Source organism: Struthio camelus, chromosome Z (assembly GCF_040807025.1).
Source record: "Struthio camelus isolate bStrCam1 chromosome Z, bStrCam1.hap1, whole genome shotgun sequence".
In the NCBI taxonomy this organism is placed as follows: domain Eukaryota; kingdom Metazoa; phylum Chordata; class Aves; order Struthioniformes; family Struthionidae; genus Struthio; species Struthio camelus.
Genome location: NC_090982.1, coordinates 9,890,068 through 9,908,595, shown reverse-complemented (window position 1 = coordinate 9,908,595; position 18,528 = coordinate 9,890,068). Strand labels below are relative to the sequence as shown.

The following is an 18,528-nucleotide window of genomic DNA, read 5'->3' as shown; positions in this document are numbered from 1 at the left end:
TTCTTTCTATTTATAGTAAGAGGCTTTTCATCCTACGTTTCAACTCTGTTACAAGCTACAGCAAGACACATCTATGGATTGCCTAAGTCAAAACAAGGCAATTTCAAATACGACTTTCAGATATCATAGACAAAACTGATAGTTCCAAGTCAAGCTTGAAAGACTGGAGTGTTAAGTTCATCCTTCAGCTAAGCATTTTAAGCATTATCAGAAGTACCTAACAGCATGGACGGAGAGACAAAAACTTGGGATATATCTGAAGAAAAGAACGTCCCTAAGCTTCAAACAGTGCATCAAATGCAAGGTACCTACATTCATGTTTAAGGTGCATGAAGCTATACAACATTTAGGGGAACGAATACATGTGATTTTCCAGAGAGGCTGAAAGAATCCAAGAGGTTGCTTATTGGCAGGTTTAGGGGACATGATATCATCTCTCTGAGCCATAACTGTACATTCAGGTATACAGCAAATTGACATTTGACAACTTTCCCTTGTGTCTCCCCCTCCCAAAAATAAAATAATGACTCCAATCTGATGAAAAAGCAGATACTCCCAATGCCAAACAGATGGCCAGTCAGCACCACCGAAGCACCTGTATATTCCCTCTCTGTCCACATCAAGGATGAGACAATTTATCAATTTCATTTATAAATTTATTTTTTCATTTGCTAAACTCTTAGGATCACAGCCACCAAGTTTGCTCTCCAAGAGGATCAAAAAAGTTAATGCAAAGACCAAAACGGATTTCATCTTCTCCTTGATGTGTCCCATTTAACATAAGAATCACTATAGACCTTTTCACAGGTGTGTTCTTAGCCCCAGGGCATTTCTTTCACTTCAGCAGGCCCTCTGCTGTTTTGAGACTCCTAAAAACACGTGCAAGATAAACTGAAATTCCTCCTCCCGATATCACATACTCATATGGTTTCCTGAACCTGGGCGTAGCTAAACATTTCCCTGACCAGATTTGCCCTAGCAGCCCCTCTTCCACTCTGCCTCAGGTTCTTACACCCCAACTAACATGCACCAGTATCACAAGTGGCAATAAGTCACTTCTTCCAACAATTACCTCTTGCTCTCTTTGCTCCAGGGTAGCGCAACCCATGCTTTTGGAGGAGATGGTCTGCTATTAACACAGCCACCCTTCTCATGGCAACAGGTCAAGCTGAGGACTCTCAAAGAGCAAGCTCGTGCCCCTGAAGTTCCTGCAAGTTCCCGCAGGAGAGAACTCCCTCGATTCACACCTTACGTCCTGCAGCAGACTCGCAGCAAATTTCACTAACTCCCAAGAAACAACACAAAGTCCTGACCAATGGCTTGTCACAGACCCAGCAACTGTGGAAATTTAATCTCCCAACATGAAGTTACAACAACACTACTCTCCTTAATCTGCCTGAATAACTCGCTGAATAATAATTTAACTTCATTCTGCACATCTGTGCCGTAACTAAACTGCATTTTGCTCACCTGCAAAAAGTGCAACTTTCAGCAAGCTGCCATCAAGTTTTCTTCTAACAAAGGTCATAGATTACTGAATGACCTCGTTAACTAACTTTACTATTCTTATTTTTAAAACAAATCATTAGCTCACCCACTAAATCCAGTAATACAATAGTTTTCCCAGCAGTGTACACTAATTTTTTCCAGAAATTAAAATTTTGAGGGCAACATTACAGAACAAACTCAGCTCATTAATAGGGACATAAATAAAACTAAATAAAGAGTAATAATTCTCTAAGGCATCGTGTTAAATCCAAGGACTTGGAAGAAATCCCTGTCTCAGAGAGCTTAGAGGACAGGATTGTTTGTCATATCTAGGAGTATTACATAAATGAAAATGGTCTACAACTCTCTATGGAAAAAAAATGTGAAGTCTGTGTAGATTACATTAACGAATTACGTAAGATCTGCTTTATTACATACACTGTGTTCTATTCAAAAGGAAAAAAAAAACCAACCAAACAGAAAAGATAAAACAAAAAGTGAAGGCCTCTTGCCTTCAGATGTGATGCTGGATGTCATAAGGACCTGTCAGCAGCTCTTTAGCTTGGCCACTACATACATGTGTATAAATGTGCACCCTTTGAATTTATACAGTGTACAGGGATGGTTTTTGTCCCCCTTCCTCTCCCATTCATTTTCTAAAAATTTCTAACATTCAGTTCGCCATTTTTAATACTTAAGCACTGGGCACATGTTTTCTTGGACCTACCATAACTGAGTTTCTTGCCTGATTGGTAAAAGCTGGTTGAAAGCCCATCAACTTGCAAGATTATTTCCCCTCCCCATACATACTGATTTGTATTCATCAACCCTGGGCAATTAAGTGATACATTAAAATAAAATCATTCTGAATAAAGATCTTCTGAATCCCAGAAGCTTCTTCAGGTTCCTAAAGAACCCTCATCAGTTGGTGTCCAATTTAGTATCCTGAATAGCTTAGAAACACTGGAAACTCTCATTACTCACCTTTTTGAGGGGGAGGTGGGCTGTTTAAGAGTAAATTGGGTAGCGTGAGCCCTACCAAAAGACACTTGCCAAGAATTCACCTACAACCTTGTTCCAGTTCATTCCTTCCCTTTATTGCTTTTATACCTTTTTTTTTTTTAATTTTAATCTTAAGAGTTTAATGCATCCATTTCAAAAATCCAACACATTTAGAAATAGCTTCCTGCATTAGAAGCGGATCGTAGAATTATGTTTTCCCCATCTCTAGCTTTACTGTGACTTCCACTCTTTTGTCATAATATCTCCACAGAGATTATCTTTTTTCATATGACAACCTTCAATTCATCATTGCAGGTAATACACCAGATATAATCCATCTATAGTCAGATTTTTCTTTTTCCACCTGAACAAGTCTCAGCAACTTGCAAGGAGCAAAACACATTCATTCAAAAGGAGGCAGGGGTCTGGGGAAAAAAAAAAAAACCCAAGCCAAAAACAACAAACAGGAAAGCCCAGAGACATGCCCCTTAACACATTCCTCCACGTACTTCCCATACAAAGCTTCTGGAAGATTGCAGCAGGCTGCCACTGTCCCAAAACCCAAAGAGAAGGGGTATACAGAAAGTACAGCTTTCTAAAAGCGGTAACTGGTAATATTCACACGCCTTTGGACCTGGTGATAACCTCGAACAGAGCTGGCACAGCCAGCTGATGTATTAAAGAAATGCCCATTTCCTGGCAGCAAACTCCTGGGCATCCTCCTTTCCTGCAGGAATATCATTCTGTTGCTGTTTCTTCAGTGCATTGCAGAGATCAGGCAGACTCTTTACTCCCTATGTAAAGCTGATGGTATAGGCATCCTCCTTGTATGCTACCATATGCACGACAGACCATCTGCCTTGGTGAGAAGAGAGAGCCTTCAATTTCAACAGCAATCTTAGGGGAGCACAAAGGATGCATAGTTCAGCCTCAAGTCTTGTGCTACACAGCAAATGTCACTACATTTTAAATGCAAGCGGTACTAGAGAAAGAATAATCACTAATATCATTTACTCCAAAGGAGGTTATTTCTACAGTAGGGTGATTTTTTCCATTCCTTCAATAACTTCAGTAATTTTCATTTTCAGTAACTCTAGTGGAGAGCATTAATGTTAAGAGCCTCTCAGAGAAAGAAAGTCCTACTACACTGTCTGAAGACTTAAGGTCAGACTTTCACATGCTGTAAATCAGCCTGACTCCTTCAGACTCACTAAAGCACAACAATTTACACAAGCTAAGTTTTTGTTTTTGTTTTTTTTTTTTTAACTTCAAGCCAACACGCTCGATCTTAAATTAGGGCACATGATACGCATCTCATTTTTATCAAGATGAAAGAATGAATTAAAGTATATCTCCAAAAGCATTTCCAAGCTTTTTGTCAAGTTTACTGATGAGAAGAGATGCTCTTGTCAGTACTCCTAGCAACAGAAATATTTCTTTGACAGACACAATTAACACAAATCTGCTTTCTACATCATCAACTTAACGAAGGCATCAACAGTCCAGAATGAGAGTATTTGAGTTTGCCTATGCTACACCAAGCCGTTATTGCAACCTATGGTGACCTATTCGGCAATTAAAGGTGTTTCCTCTCCCCGGAAACACAACTAAAAAAAGTCCTTCAGAACGACGATACTCCAGACGTACTCCTACTCCAGATATCAACCCCGAGGATGCTGCAAATTCAGCAATTAACAGAAAAATCACTGGATTTATCAAAATGAATCACTGAGAGAATTCAGAGATCTCATACGATTTACAGCTGAGCAGACACTCACCTTGGAAGGAAGAGATGAAGACATTCCTGAACCCAAAGAAAGAGGGAAACTTTGGGATTCAAACCCATCTCTTTGTGCATTTACAAACCAAAACTCAACCCCCGCAGAAAGATACAAGGGTAACCACTCTATTTCAGTGGATTTCAAACACACATAGTTTAGGCAGTGCGCTTTAGGTGGTGTGTAGGTAGCACATTAATTTTCACATAAAACTGGGCAGGTAGCAATCTCAGAGTTCAGCCAGTCATTGTTCCCGACAAGTGTCAGCCAAACCTCCTCCAAAAATGCACCTAGGACAGACAACCCACAGTCTCTCGAGGCAAAATTACTCCAAATCCTTTTAAGTCCTTACAGCTAAGAGCGCGGTGCTGGGTGCTTGATGTCCAAAGTGAATCTCTCTTACGTGAACTTACGTCCATGATTTCTTGCCTATAAACTGTAGCCGCTGTTTAAAGAACTGTTTATTTTTCTTTCTCTTCACAACCATTTTTGCAGCTAGGTAACTTAGCAAGGCAAGGTGGTGGTTATTTCAACAAAGAGGTTTATTCTTGGCACTTATTGACAGCAGAACAGAAAGGACAGCAGAAAATACAGAAGGCAGCAAAGCTTATCTGGCCTTTCAGGTGCTTAGAAATATGTTGTTCTTACCTCTCTCCTCACACACCAGGAGAAAAAAAAAAAAAAGGAAAAAGAAAAGAGGGATCTCAGAAAGCTAAAAAATGTTAGCTTGCTCCAATCAGTTTAATAATGCACACAATGACAAGGGTGTTCAGTGCAAAAGGTGTAGCTACCGCAGCGTACTTAAAAAGCCGGAAGAAGGAAGGCGAACTGCCTATAGATGGACTGAGCAAAACAAACAAGAAACTGGGCAAGCCATTAAGTAAATCCAAGTTTCCATGCTGCTATGCAAGATAATGCCAACAGTCTCTACCTCCCAAACAACGAATCAGCTGGAGTAAAAGACATACTAGCACCAAGAGAACTCAGGCCAAGTCAGTCTAATTCAATCCAAACCAAATCTTACTTTGGTCAAAAGTAGGTAGGTCACTTCCCTCCTCACTCCTTGCTCCTTTATAGCATGTTCCTGCTATGTAAATGCTTGTGTTTCATTGACTCAAACAAAGATGAAGGCTTACATTTGCAGTGCTTCTGCTATTGAGAAGCCTTTTCAGCTCACTTCTTCAGCTTTCCACTATCCTGTAAGCAGGATACTTTGCTCAATAGGACCATCCTTGTGTGCACCAAAGCAATCCATTGAGTAGAAGACAACAGTATTGGGGAAATGCCCAGAGGCCAGAGAGTAAGTAGTCAGAGGCTGGAGAAAAAGATGTTTTGTAAAAAAAAATCTCAGGTGTTTTTTTTATTATTATTATTATAAGACACACCGTTATCAGATAACCTTATGCAGATTAGAGCACTCAAGCTGATGGGTGAGGCACAATTTTCATGGGTAACTTAAAAGCAACATTCTCTTTTCATTGGATGTCTGTGGGATTAACTTTTACATTCGTTATACAGCTTTGAGCTCCTCTTTCATTGTAACAGATTGCCCCACATTCAGCTTTTTTGTTTAGGACTGTGACCACAGGCCAGCTTGAATACTGTGACTACTCATTCAGAGGAAAGCTGGATGCAGTTGTAGACCTTGCCAGCTCGTTTCCCAGTTCAGCAGAAACCTATGAAGACCTGTGCCGAATACTGGTGTACTCTCTCAGATAAAACACAGCCTAGGATAAAGCTAGAAGTCTGCTGTGCAACGCTTGCTAAGCAAGCCAGCTCACCTCCGCAGTTACAAAGGAAGCAAGCAGTCCTGAAGGCCAAATTATCTTTGCCTCAACATACTGCAGTCTTACAAAAGAATGCATCCTATGAACAAAACAAATTCTGATTTGTGATACTTCACCAGCTTTTCTCTCTCTCTGTTTTTTATATCTATGTTTTATACAGTGTGTGTGTATATATATACACACATACACACACATATATATAAATGGACAGATATCCAAAAGAAACGTTTTTGCAACACTTGAGCTCTGTAATTTTGGGGCAGGTGACGTGCATTTCTGTTCATCTCTATGTCATAAAGACCGTTAGGAAAATACATCGCAACAGGTCATGTGGAAACAAGACAAGCTACTGACGAGCAAAGCAGTCAAAAGAGTTCATTCAGGTATATACTTGAACAGTCAATTATAAAAGCACTGATTCGGTTATAGAAGGCTTGTTTGAATTTTAAAAGCCTTACAAAGCCCCTGGGCTACTCTAAGAAAGTCTCTCTCTCTCATTATTAAGCTTCTAAATATTCCAGAGTACAACAACAAACTTTATCTTGCTGCTCAATCTTCCCTGGTAGACTATAACCCCAGTACTGACAAACTGACAGGCCTTCACCTGTCAGAAAAACACCCTCAGCATCCTCCTGCCCCAGCATAACCCACATCACGTTTTCTAAACCCTGTTAAGCAGGCTGAGTTAGAACATACAGCTGGAGAGACGACAAAACCACCTACACCACGCGTTCAGCTACAAAGGCCTCGTACTCCTGGAAACAAATACAAAAAGCACACGTAAGCTCTACCACTGCAGCAAAAATAACCACCTTCGTTTGGTCAAGAGGGTTTTCTAGCTCGTGACCACAGCCAAAAGAAAATGAAGATGCCCTGTCAGCTGAACCCACAGAAGGATGAAGCGGTCCACCCTCGTCAGCTGGCACGCTCAGGTCCCCTCTCCTTCCACGCTGCACGCAAGACATAGCCAATAACAAAACAAAAGGCCTCTTCATGAGGAAGGGAGGGTGAATACGGGCTTAGATCGAAAGAGAAAAGCGAGTTCTACGTAGACATTACTTTCTCTCCCTTGGCAAGCAGATGGCTCAGGCTTCCCTACTCTGAAATGGGGGTGGGCACAGAATTTCAAATTTGTATGGTTTCAGCACAGAACAAGTCCCTGCCATCATGGACTTCTGCTTCTTCAGGCACAGGAAGATGACTGATGCTTAACTTATATCCAGAAAGCATATTCCCTTTCCTTGAGCACTAGGCCAAAGATAAGACCACTCTGCCATGGGACTAGGCGCTGCCTGGCTGTTGGAGAATCGGAAATTTCCTAGAGGGCCGAGACGTCAGGAGCGAACTTAACAGCTTGCTTCCCGAACAGTTTTCCAAAGAGCATGCTCTAGAGAAAGAAGCATCCCATTCACCACGTGCAGTTGCACAGGGAGCCTGGAGAGACAGAGGTTTTCCCCTCTACCCAGTGATTTCATTTTCCTCTCTGTGGTTCTAGCACGACAATGCAGTACAGGCAAGTCCTGTCCAACACACAACAGCAATAGACCACTGGGATGGCTGCAAGTCTCCAGTGCCAGCAACGAGGAATCACAGCCTCCCAGTCTTAGGAGGCTGGCACTGGTGCTCAGTGATGCTGAAGACAAGAACCCTGAACAGAAATCAGCTCTGAACCACATAAATCTGTCTATTCAACAGGAAACAACTGAGCACTTCATTTGCTCTTGTGTACAGGCCAGAGGATGAAGGATGCCCACATAAATCAGATGCCAGCCTAAGCAACAGAGTCCTGGCATTTTGCCCAGTCTTCCAGATTACACCCCTTTACATTGACAGAAAGGATCATCCAGCTTGAAGCCTGACAGAAGCAGCTCTAATCACCCTCACCACCCCTGCAGCAAAATAGCTCCACTCCCTCCACTGGTTGCAGCACTAAGGTCAGGGAGAACTACAACCCTGCCTGCTGCCAACAAGAGTCACCCAGCCAACTCAGTCTGGATTATTCTTCCTTCAAATTGAGTAGATACATTTTCTGAGAGCCACTAGGACAACAGGATAATATTTTTTCATAAATGGCATGGCTTCCCCCTCCCCCCCCACCACCACTTCCTTGCCACGCAAGATCCCAGAGTAAAGACACACTGGGTTCAAGACTTTTCAGGATTTATTTGGACACCCATACAGTGACATGGTCACCATGCTCTTTTGTCTTCTACTGCAGATGGCCCAAGTAATCAACTGAACCTCAGATTTACAAAAAAAACCAAAAACGAAAACAAAAAACAGCCACTGCAGAGTGCCAGCTCTGCAGCACCTGCAAGCAAGGTGGGAAGCCGGGGGCAGAGAAACCGTATCTAGACGTGCAATGGTTTAACAGAGGAGGCTAAGAAAGAACCATCTTTTGTGGGACTTGCACATCAGTACCATGAATACTAAAGACACAGTACTTAGCACCCTACTGCTGCTTGCAAGGGCTTCTCCAATTCAGGGCTGGCAGGGCTTTACAAAACGAGACTTTGTCAATTGTTTACCACCGTTCTTCAGCTGACTCGCCATTACTGGTCAAAACAAAGAGCTTTAGCCTACAGTATTCAAAACAGAACAATGCAACAACAAATACAAGGCAGTCCAACCCCAGGCCTCAATTACAAGGAAATTCCCCTAAAATAATTTGACAGTTGCTGCAAGCTGCCTTGCAGCTTACACTTCACCATACTTAGGGAACCAGTGTAAATACTACAAGCTTCAAGTCCTCATATCCAGGGCCTGGTTTCCCCCCAAACTTTCCCTTGTTGCCCAGTATAGCACATGCAGCTTCACACACCACAACGTCAACGTCATTCTTCCATAACTCGTTTCTAAAAACGCAGGTGGACAACAGGGGTCTCCTACAAAAACCAGCCCTGTGAACAGCTCTGCAGTTTTAGCCAAAGCATCGCCCCACCTACAGTAAGGAAATAACCACAGCACGTCTTCAGCCTTCACAAAGAATTTGACCTAGACTACAGGCGCAAGGCAAAACAGAACAGAATTTAAGATGTGGTAGGACGTCCCATAAGCCACAGAGGCGTTGAGGCAGAAAGCTTTTAATGCTGAAGCAGTCATCTAGAATCTCTCACAAAGTTAAAAAATAACAATAATAATTTTAGAGGCATTCTGAACATCACAGTCTTCAAAACAACCTTAACGTTGTTCTCCCTCTACAGGGCGCATCACTAGGGGCGCACCACACACACAGCAGAGGCTGTTTGCTCAGCACGCCAGGGGAAAGCAAGAGTTTCCTCCAGAAGACCCGAAAGTCTCCGAATGACCCAAGGGAGGCAAAAAGGCAGCACGTGACGTAAAACAGATCTCCTCCCCAGCAGGGATGGAAGGGGTATGCGGGAGGGTTACTCCCCAGGAGTTTCGCTGCCTTTCACCTTCCTAAAAGGTGAGCACGCAACGTAAAAACGTAGTATGGGGGGAAAAAAAAACCAAACATGAAGAGACTAGAATAAAAACCACCAGTAACCTTTACCACAGTAACATCCCTCTGCCTCCACCGCGCACCCAACACTTTAAAAGAAACCCTGAGCAGCACTAGAAGTCTGCGCCGAATTACTAATATCACTTAAGACGGCCGGTGCTTCCCCTCTTAACGCGGGGTAACTTTTATGGTTGCACCTAGGGCACCTCGACATTCGTTATCACCCTGAGGCAAAACACAGGAGGAGAGGGAAGGGGGAAGAAAACAAAAGGGGTTGCCACGGCAACCGTTACCTCTCCTTCCTCTGTGGCGCCATTTTCCAAACCGCCTCACCAGAGGGACCCGGCCCACAGCGGCGGGGCTGGGGTGCCAAAACGGAGCTAGGAAGAGCTAGAAAGAAGAGCAAGAAGATTTCCAGCCCCAGCCCCGCAGGTGTACGCAACCATATTCTCTTCAACGCTGCTGCCACGCGCGCCTTAAGAAGGCCAGGGGGACAAAAGGTAGGTTATTCGTACAGCGGCTGAGGCAAGAGGAGGAAATAAAAAACACCCGCGAGGCTCTGTTGAGAGAAAGGCGACCAGGGTGAGGTGAGGGTGTTGCTGTCCCGTGCTGCTTATCTCTGAATCGGCGTGCTTCACAATATAAATTTCCGAGTTCTTTTTAAAAAAAAAAAAAAAAAGATTCCTGTCCAGAAAGAGCAAGCACTTCACGCACCGCTGAAGCAGGAGTCACCAGTAAGGCTCAGGCCTACCCGTGTCTCGAATTTAAGGAACAGTCCCTTTCAAATGAATAAGACTATTCATAATTCATAGGAGCCGAGCTCTTACATACTTCTGCAGAAGAGACGCCTGCAAGGTTAGATATGTCACTTACGGCTACATGAGATAGCTCAAGTGTGATAGCTCAGTTCACAGGCCAGTGAAATCCAAAACTCAACCCTTATAAAACTACAAACCATTCCCAAAGAGGGGTCAAAACATCTCAAGGTTTTGTTTGTTTGGGGTTTTCCCCCCTTTCATCATTTTCCCCTGGATCAGACTGGCCAGGCAAGTTCTTGTACACACTACAGCACTTGCTCTTAATTTATTATGTAACATAATCATCTATTAATTTATACATATGAATTACCAAATCATGCTGAAAAGTTACAAAGACTTTCCATGAGACAGTATTTAGGGAAAAAAAGTTTCATTTGAGCAAAAGTATTGAATAAGCATAGCATATCTTCTTTTATCTTTCCAAACTGGGGGACAGGAGGACTATTTTTCGAATAATCTATTTACTCCTACTGAAGAAAAATTCTTGAATGAAAAACACAGCAGTTTCAAGACACATTAAAGCACTTGACAAAACATGAGCCATTTTGGAGCAAAGAGAAGATAAGAGGAATAGAATAAGAGAGGTGAAAACCAGAATAAACATGATAGTACTTAACTGTATTAAGGGATATTTTTAACATTGTAGTATTTTTCCCTTATACTGCAGCCTGTTTCTGAAAAAGGATTTGCCCGAGGAAGTCTGATATTCTCTGCTAAAATTGGGCATATGAGGCACTGGTTAACTTCTTTTCATCACCATTAAGAACAGAAGCTACAGTTACGCAAGCCAATGGCACAAAAGCCGAAACGGGAATTGTTCCATTAAAAAAAAAAAAAAAGAAAGAAAAGAAAAAAGAAAAAAAGCATCAGAGCAGTAGATGTTGTATTTCAAGTGTCAAAAGCTCATTTCTCAAAATTCATGAAGTTCTGCTGTTAAGCCCTATCTCTGCAGTTTGCGAAGTCAGGATCGACAACCTATCTCCTCCCCGTGATCACACAAACAGGGTCTTCCCTGGCCCTCAACACTGCCTTCAGCATTTCATTTGCTTTCAAGCCTGCGTCTCTGTCTTCGTGCCTCTTCGTCCGAGTCCCGTGCTTGGCTTCTCGTTCAGCAACTCCAGCTTGCACAGCTAACGCCCCCCCCACCATCCAGCGCATTGGGAGCATCACACACAACTGGGAGTGCCATTTTCTCAAGTCCTCCCCGCCCCCCAGCCCGACAAAAAAAAGCACGGACCCCCGTAATGGGATGGGAAACAAGCAGAGAGCAGCATCATACTCTCCAACTGTATTTTGAGGGCTCTCACAGTAATTCCCCCTGGGACAAGATCAGCACCAGGCTGCCGTGCCGTGGCCCAACAACGCCTGTGAAGTCTCTCATCCGCATCTCTCCTTCCAAGTAACACTGAAAAGCCCTTTGTTCAACTGTACCTTCCCAACAATACCTTACCTTCTTGGCATTCCCCTGCATCTACAGAGCAGGGGAAGCTGCAGAATTAGAAGAAGAAAGTACATCTCCTTGTAAATTTCAGGTTATTGGGATAAGCACACAAGCAAGGATTCCAAGAGTCTACTGGAGTCCGAGCACAGCTGACATCTATCTCCTGCTGATAGGAAAATCTGCCTTTGTCTCTCGAGCTCTTTTGTCTGTGAGAGATTATTCTAAACCAAAGTGTTGCAACAACTTTTTTGAAGAGCTGTCATTACCATCAATGACAGTTCCCGAGAAATGGATGTAGATATGTGGCACACAGCTCACTTGCATACAAGCTAGGCACAAACTGTCTTAATATAATACCAGTCCTCTGCTGCATGCAATTATCTCTGCGGCCACCCATATATTGTGCATCAACTTGTTCAATTTATTCATCAGTGACCTGGATGAAGGGAGAAAATGCCTCCTCAGCAACTTACTGGCAGGAGTTGCTGATACACCAAAGGGCTGGGCTGCCATTCAGAGGGACCTGCACAGGCTGGAGAGCTGGGCGGAGAAGAACCTCCTGAAGTTCAACAAAGGCAAGTGCAGGGTCCTGCACCTGGGGAGGAAGAACCCCAAGCAGCAGGACAGGCTGGGGGTTGACCTGCTGGAAAGCAGCTCTGCGGAGAAGGACCCGGGAGTCCTGGTGGACAACAAGTTAAGCATGAGCCGGCAATGTGCCCTTGTGGCCAAGAAGGCCAGTGGTGGCCCAGAAGGCCAATGGTGTCCTGGGGTGCAGTAGGAAGAGTGGTGCCAGCAGGTGGAGGGAGGTGATCCTCCCCCTCTCCTCAGCCCTGGGGAGGCCTCCCCTGGAGTACTGTGTCCAATTCTGGGCTCCCTAGGACAAGAGAGACATGGCACTACTGGAGAGAGTCCAGCGGAGGGCTACAGAGATGATGAAGGGACTGGAGCTTCTCTCCTCTGAAGAAAGGCTGCGAGAGCTGGGCCTGTTCAGCCTGGAGAAGAGAAGACTGAGAGGCAATCTCCTCAGTGTGTCCAAGTATCTGAAAGGAGGGTGTCGAGAGCATGCGGCCAGACTCTTCTCTGTGGTGCTCAGTGACAGGACAAGAGGCAACAAACACAACACTGAACCACAGGCAGTTCCATCTGAACCTGAGGAAAAACTTCTTGACTGTGAGGGTGACAGAGTACTGGCACAGGTTGCGCAGAGAGGTGGTGGAGTCTCCTTCGCTGGAGATATCCAGAAGCCATCTGGACACAGTTCCAGGCAATGTGCTGTATGCGACCCTGCCTGAGCAGGGGGATTGGACTAGATCTCCAGAGGTCCCTTCCAACCTCAACTAGTCTGCGATTCTGTGCACTTGCAGAAGCCATCTTAAGAGTTTTAAATTCTCTGAGGATTTGTGAACATCCAGGAAGTTTAAAATCACCTTTTCCAAATACCCTTTATCAACCATGCTTTAAGAGGTATAGTTTTACAAAGGTGTTTTCCCTAAATCAAGCTGCTTGGCCACACCTCTATCTCAAGTCTAACGCCTTCTTCATGCAGTGGATATACTCCAGGATTTCTAGCCATAATTAGCTTCTCAGGCAATTTTGTATTTGCAATGATTTACATTTACTCTGGCATCTTCAGGAACTTCTGGGGAAAAAAAAAATCTTTCTCAGCTCACAAAAGACATTTTTATTCTGAAGACAGAACTTCCACAGTCTCAAACAGGATTAGCATTTTCACTTCACATTCAGATCCTTCCCTCATGTCCCCTTATACTTGAAGGAATCTTAGCAATTTCCTAGCATTCTTCTGCCTTCTTTTGAAACTCCTAATCATGCAAGTATTCCAGTACTGAGGAATTATTTTCCTGCGAAACATATAAAGAACTGGTTAATAGTTAATACTCCTACGCTCACTGGCTAAGAAGGTACACCAATCCTTATCTCCACATACTGCAGAGAAAGTACTGTAGAAAAAGGATCGAGTCATTTCCTGAATTACATCACAACAAACCAAGACACTAAAACATGACACATTCTGAAGAAGAAATGCAGTGAGGAATAGAGATTATTTTCTACAGATTTTTACCCTTCAACTGGAAGCTCTATTTCCTTATTACTGTAATCTAATTAACTACCCTACATAACAATACGCTGCCCGTATTTTAACACTAGAGGTTTAAATCATTCAGCATCATCCAAGTACCTCTGCTTTGAAAAATAACCAGAATGTCTCTGACAATTTACTGCATGGAAAACCTCTAGGGACTGATTGTGGTCAAATCCAGTCACATTCTTCTTGCTTTTAGTTGCTTGAGACGCTAAACAATGTTATTTTTACATAGCAAGAGGCGTGACATCAATATCATACAAGTGGTATTTAAAAAGAAGCTGAACAGGTGAGTAGTATCAGTGCAATGTATTTGTAATTCTGAACCTACCTCCAAGTAAATTGCTCACACTCAGTTTTAAATAGGGAAAAAGCAAGAAATATATACATAAAATTACAAACATATATGCTCTTCTTGATACATGTATCAAGACACATACACACATGCAAAATCCTCCAGCGTCAAGAGGGGAAAAAACCACAAATAAAAACAGGAAGGGAAATGAAGGGTTGACTGTGGTTCAGTGAGTAACTTGATGGGACTGTGCAAGTGAAAGATTAGTAGGCAACAACATGCCTTAAAAAGAAGGATACTGTGACAGCATGGTTTAAAAAGAGAAGGATCTATACTTCCAGTGAGTTCCTTATCACATTGCACGTCCAAAGATCTGTTTTTGCTTTCTGCTTGGGAGCGCTCCATAACATCCTTCTCTCAAAACTGAAAGGCACCACTAAACGAGTGAGAAAAAAGGACAAGAGGCGATGGGAACGTACAGTCCTATCACTTGGAAGGGTCCATATTCTAGACATGCATCCTGCCCTCTCCCCACTGCAGCTGATGCAGCGTAAGTCAAAGTGAAAACATGAAGACAGCTCACTCATCTGGTTTCTACAGGTGCTGCAAGGGGAGCAGTACTGCCAAAGGGATTTATGTGAGCAGTCACAGGCTATGCGGGCCACCTCGGGGAAGACCTGATGAGCAACCAGCGGCCCAGAAGGAAGGCTCTGAGGTGATGAAATGCATGCTAGAAACGACATAGGAAGGCAGGCGTGACATAAGCAGACAGCAAAGGTCATCCAAGGACAGAGGGGACAGAAAGAAGCTCCCGCCCAAGGTAAGGGCTCCAAATCAAGAGAAGAACTTGGTACACGACAGGACAGAAAGCAGAAAAAAAAAAAAACCAGTACAGACGAGCTATAAAGAGCACATAACTAAAGAGGTAACAGAAGAGGAAAAAACAGACAAGCCACAGGGAGCTTGCCCAGAGGAGAAGGCACAGGAGACAACGGAGGAAAATTCCTTGTCCTTGGGCTTGGAATTCAGAACAGCCAAAAAGTCACCAGAAACATCTGTCACAAACTTCCAGGAGGAAAACATGAACTAACAACCTTGCATGTCATCCTGCATGGGACTACACTAAGTTTTCAGTTCACACTCCCCTGCTCAAGAACAGTGTTGGCGCTTGGGTAATAAATACCCTTTGTTTTAAAAAAAAAAAAAAAAAAAAAGAACTTGTTATAAAGCAAATGTCAATGCAGATTCATTGTTTAATGGGGTCATTTCAACTGGAAAACCCCAGGATACGAAGCCTAATGTTATCCTAGATTATTTAATGAAAACATTGAAATGAAAGTAAAATCACTACTAAAAAAAAAAGAAGTTGATGAAAAAAGCAGAAAAAAGACAGAGCAATCACTCAGAGACATGCATTACTGAATATGATACACTACCTCCCAACCACATTTTAATACAAACCTCTATATGTAGAAACGAGGACTGTAGGCCAGCTATAGGCAAAAGGAAAGTGTTACCTGAACGCACTAGTTTCCGGCAAGAAAAAGTCTGAACTTGTTGGAAGGGGAAGAGGAAAGGTGGGGGGAGAACAGCTAGTGCATGCAAAGATCACAGAAATAAGACAGGAATAGAGAAGTAATTTCACCCCCATGAAGTGCTGATGCCACTTCTTCCTGAAATAGTCTATCCAAGTTTTAAAGAAAATGCTGTTAAATGAGACTAAAGTACAATACTTCAGAAAATGTTTTAAAGTGAAAAACCTAGAGTTCAACGCGCCTAGTCTATCAGAAAAATTAACTAGCCTAGCATTTATTCACCAAAGACCTGCAAGAAAAGAACAGGTGGCTTTTTAGAACATATCTTAACCCAATACTGGAAGAATCATGGTCTGTGGGAAACTGGTTACCAGAGAAAATCTGAATGGAAATGGAAAAACAAAAAAGCAAAAAACCCTCAGAGAGTATTAGCCTAGAAGATGATCCAGGAACCCTTAAACATATTAAAACTAAGCAGGATTAGATGGAAGATCATCTGACATGGAAACCTGCAAGGAACAAGCTGCAGCTCTCATCCGCTCTCAAACACGATGGATTATCAACACCTTCTTTATTGCCTCTGTCATTCATCACCAAGTCAGACTCAGGCAAAAACACAGATGATACATAAGAGTGCTAAGCAAAACCTGGTATTGCATTACTTGCTTTAGCACTTCCTGTGGCAAGTTACCTCCCACCTGATTTAGTTTCTGGACTCAAATCTGGGAGAACACCATCAACGCAAAATATGTCTTCCAGCTACCAAAGCTCTCTTCACGCATGCAAAAATCCCCATCATTTCTTCGCATAGTCACTCATGGTGACTATGATATTTTCCCCTCAAGTACTGTTAGAAGGTCAGGGGGAAAAGAAAAGCATAAATTCTCTTCAGTAAAAATTAGATTATCCTTTAAATCCAGACCAGTAAATAATTTGCATCTTTCATCGTGTCAATGTTCTAAATAGTAATATTTTCCCACAATTTTTTTAAACGTTCTTCATGCTTGCTCCCAAGGTGGATTCAAAGTTACCTGGTGCAGTCTAATTTTTAAATGCAGCAAAGTCACACGCACTCAGTAGCACCTCAAACAGCAAAGTCACATTGCAGCTCAACATCAGACACATCTGTTGCACGGAAAGGCCTCACGACTGACAAGGAACATGCTCAAGAACAGTAAGGGCAAGTCTTGAAAATTTGAACTGATCATGGGGTAGAAGTAAACTTTTAGTGTGGTTTTACCTCCTTGCAGTTTTTACACTTAGATTAAAGCACATCAAAAGCAAGCCAATCTTGTCAGAAGAGGGAGGAACTTGTTTTTCTCTTTTCAACCGCAAGCATTAAGACCTTTTGAGGAATTTCATAGGTTATTCGCTTCCTTCAAAACTGAGCTGAAGGAAATCTCCAAGGTCAGGGAGGTTCCGTTATTTGCCCCAACAAGAGAAATAACTAAAAAATTTGAGGGTGCAAGGGTCTTGCCTCCCTTCCCTTTTCCCCTCGGGGACTATTTCCACATCCCTAAGGAGACAATCTCCCTGTTGGTCTAACTCCCAGTCTTAAACCAAGCCTCAGCCAGAGTAGTCACACACCCTTCCCTGTCTGGCTCCTATTAGGACATTCTTTCAAATTGAGTAGACTCCAACCAAAGGATGTCCAGAACGTGCCTCTCCAGATGGCTGCAGAGACGCTGTCTGAAGATCTCCAGGTACTCCTACATGGACAAGACGCGGTGTGGCCAGCCCACGTTCACAGTGTGCGTATCTGAATCGCAGCAGCTTTGCCAGACAAAGCCTTTACAGCTGCATCCCTAAGGCAGCAGAGATTTATGGCATAAATATCACTCTGATCCAGCATTTGTATCTTATTCTGGAAGAGCTGTGATGTTGTTGGCCAACTTCAAAACCAGACTGAGAGAAATAGGAATTTCTGCATCTATAAAGCTCAGAGTCGTTTCTGAGGTTTTACTTAGAATATAACACCTGAAGACACAAAACAATGACACTACTTCCCAAAGTATTATTTGACTAACAGCCAGCTAACTTATTTGAGTAGCACCGAGGTACCTTTAGATCTAGACATTTATACGTAAGATTGGTTTCACTACCACCTGTGCTACCAGTGAGAACTTGGCTCTCTTTATTCCATGCGCTGACTTCACGTATTCTGTATTTTCTTATTTGTGAGGCGTACGCACGTGCACACACACACAGAAACCCACTCATTTAGACCGTTTGTTCCTTGCCAAGTCTGAGGAAATCTGCAGCTCAGTCGAAAGCAAAATAACCAGGCTTTGGAAAGCAAGAGCAACGTAAGAGAGTAAATCGTTCATGTCACAATCCAAACGTCGCCTTCTCACGCACGCGTGCCTAAGGAAGCGGCAGCTCCGAAGAGCAAAGCGGCGAGAAAAGCAGAGAGTCCTTCACTAAGGGCTGTACGCTACAGAAAAAAATCAAGGCTTGCAAGCCTGGCTGAGCGGCGCCGCAATAAACCTGCGCGCAGGAGCGTCGGGCAGCGAGCGATGCCTCCAGACCCGACTGGACAGCTCATCCATGTAGGAGCTCGCTATGGGCCGGCAGCAGGGCTCAACGCCGCGACGGCGGTCGGTCTGCGGGCCACGACCGACGGCGGGGGCAGGAGGAGGAGCAGGAGGAGGCGGGGGGGGGGGGTCTCCAGGAGGGGACGGGTATTTTTAACAAAAAAAAAAGCGGGGGGGGGGGCAGGAAGAACTTCTCTTTGCCCTCCAACCGCGCGTGTCCCCGCCGCGTGGGAACCAGCGGCTTCCCACCGCCCCTGCCCCCTTCCACACCCGCGGCCGCGCTGCC

At 43.6% G+C, this 18,528-nt stretch overlaps 1 protein-coding gene across 7 annotated transcripts in view; it reads right to left on the bottom strand.

Moving 5' to 3' along the window:
- DGKQ (diacylglycerol kinase theta) overlaps window positions 1–18,528 on the bottom strand; it is a 113,084-nt gene that overhangs the window by 80,607 nt on the left and 13,949 nt on the right. Inside the window, exon 1 of one of the 7 annotated variants that reach the window (XM_068928760.1) lies at window positions 12,251–12,626. The exons of the other annotated variants lie outside the window; for them this stretch is intronic. Within the exon in view, the coding sequence (XP_068784861.1) occupies window positions 12,251–12,290 (40 nt within the window). The 5' untranslated portion in view covers window positions 12,291–12,626. Of the gene's footprint in view, window positions 1–12,250; window positions 12,627–18,528 lie in introns of those variants that run through there. 7 annotated transcript variants of the gene reach the window in all.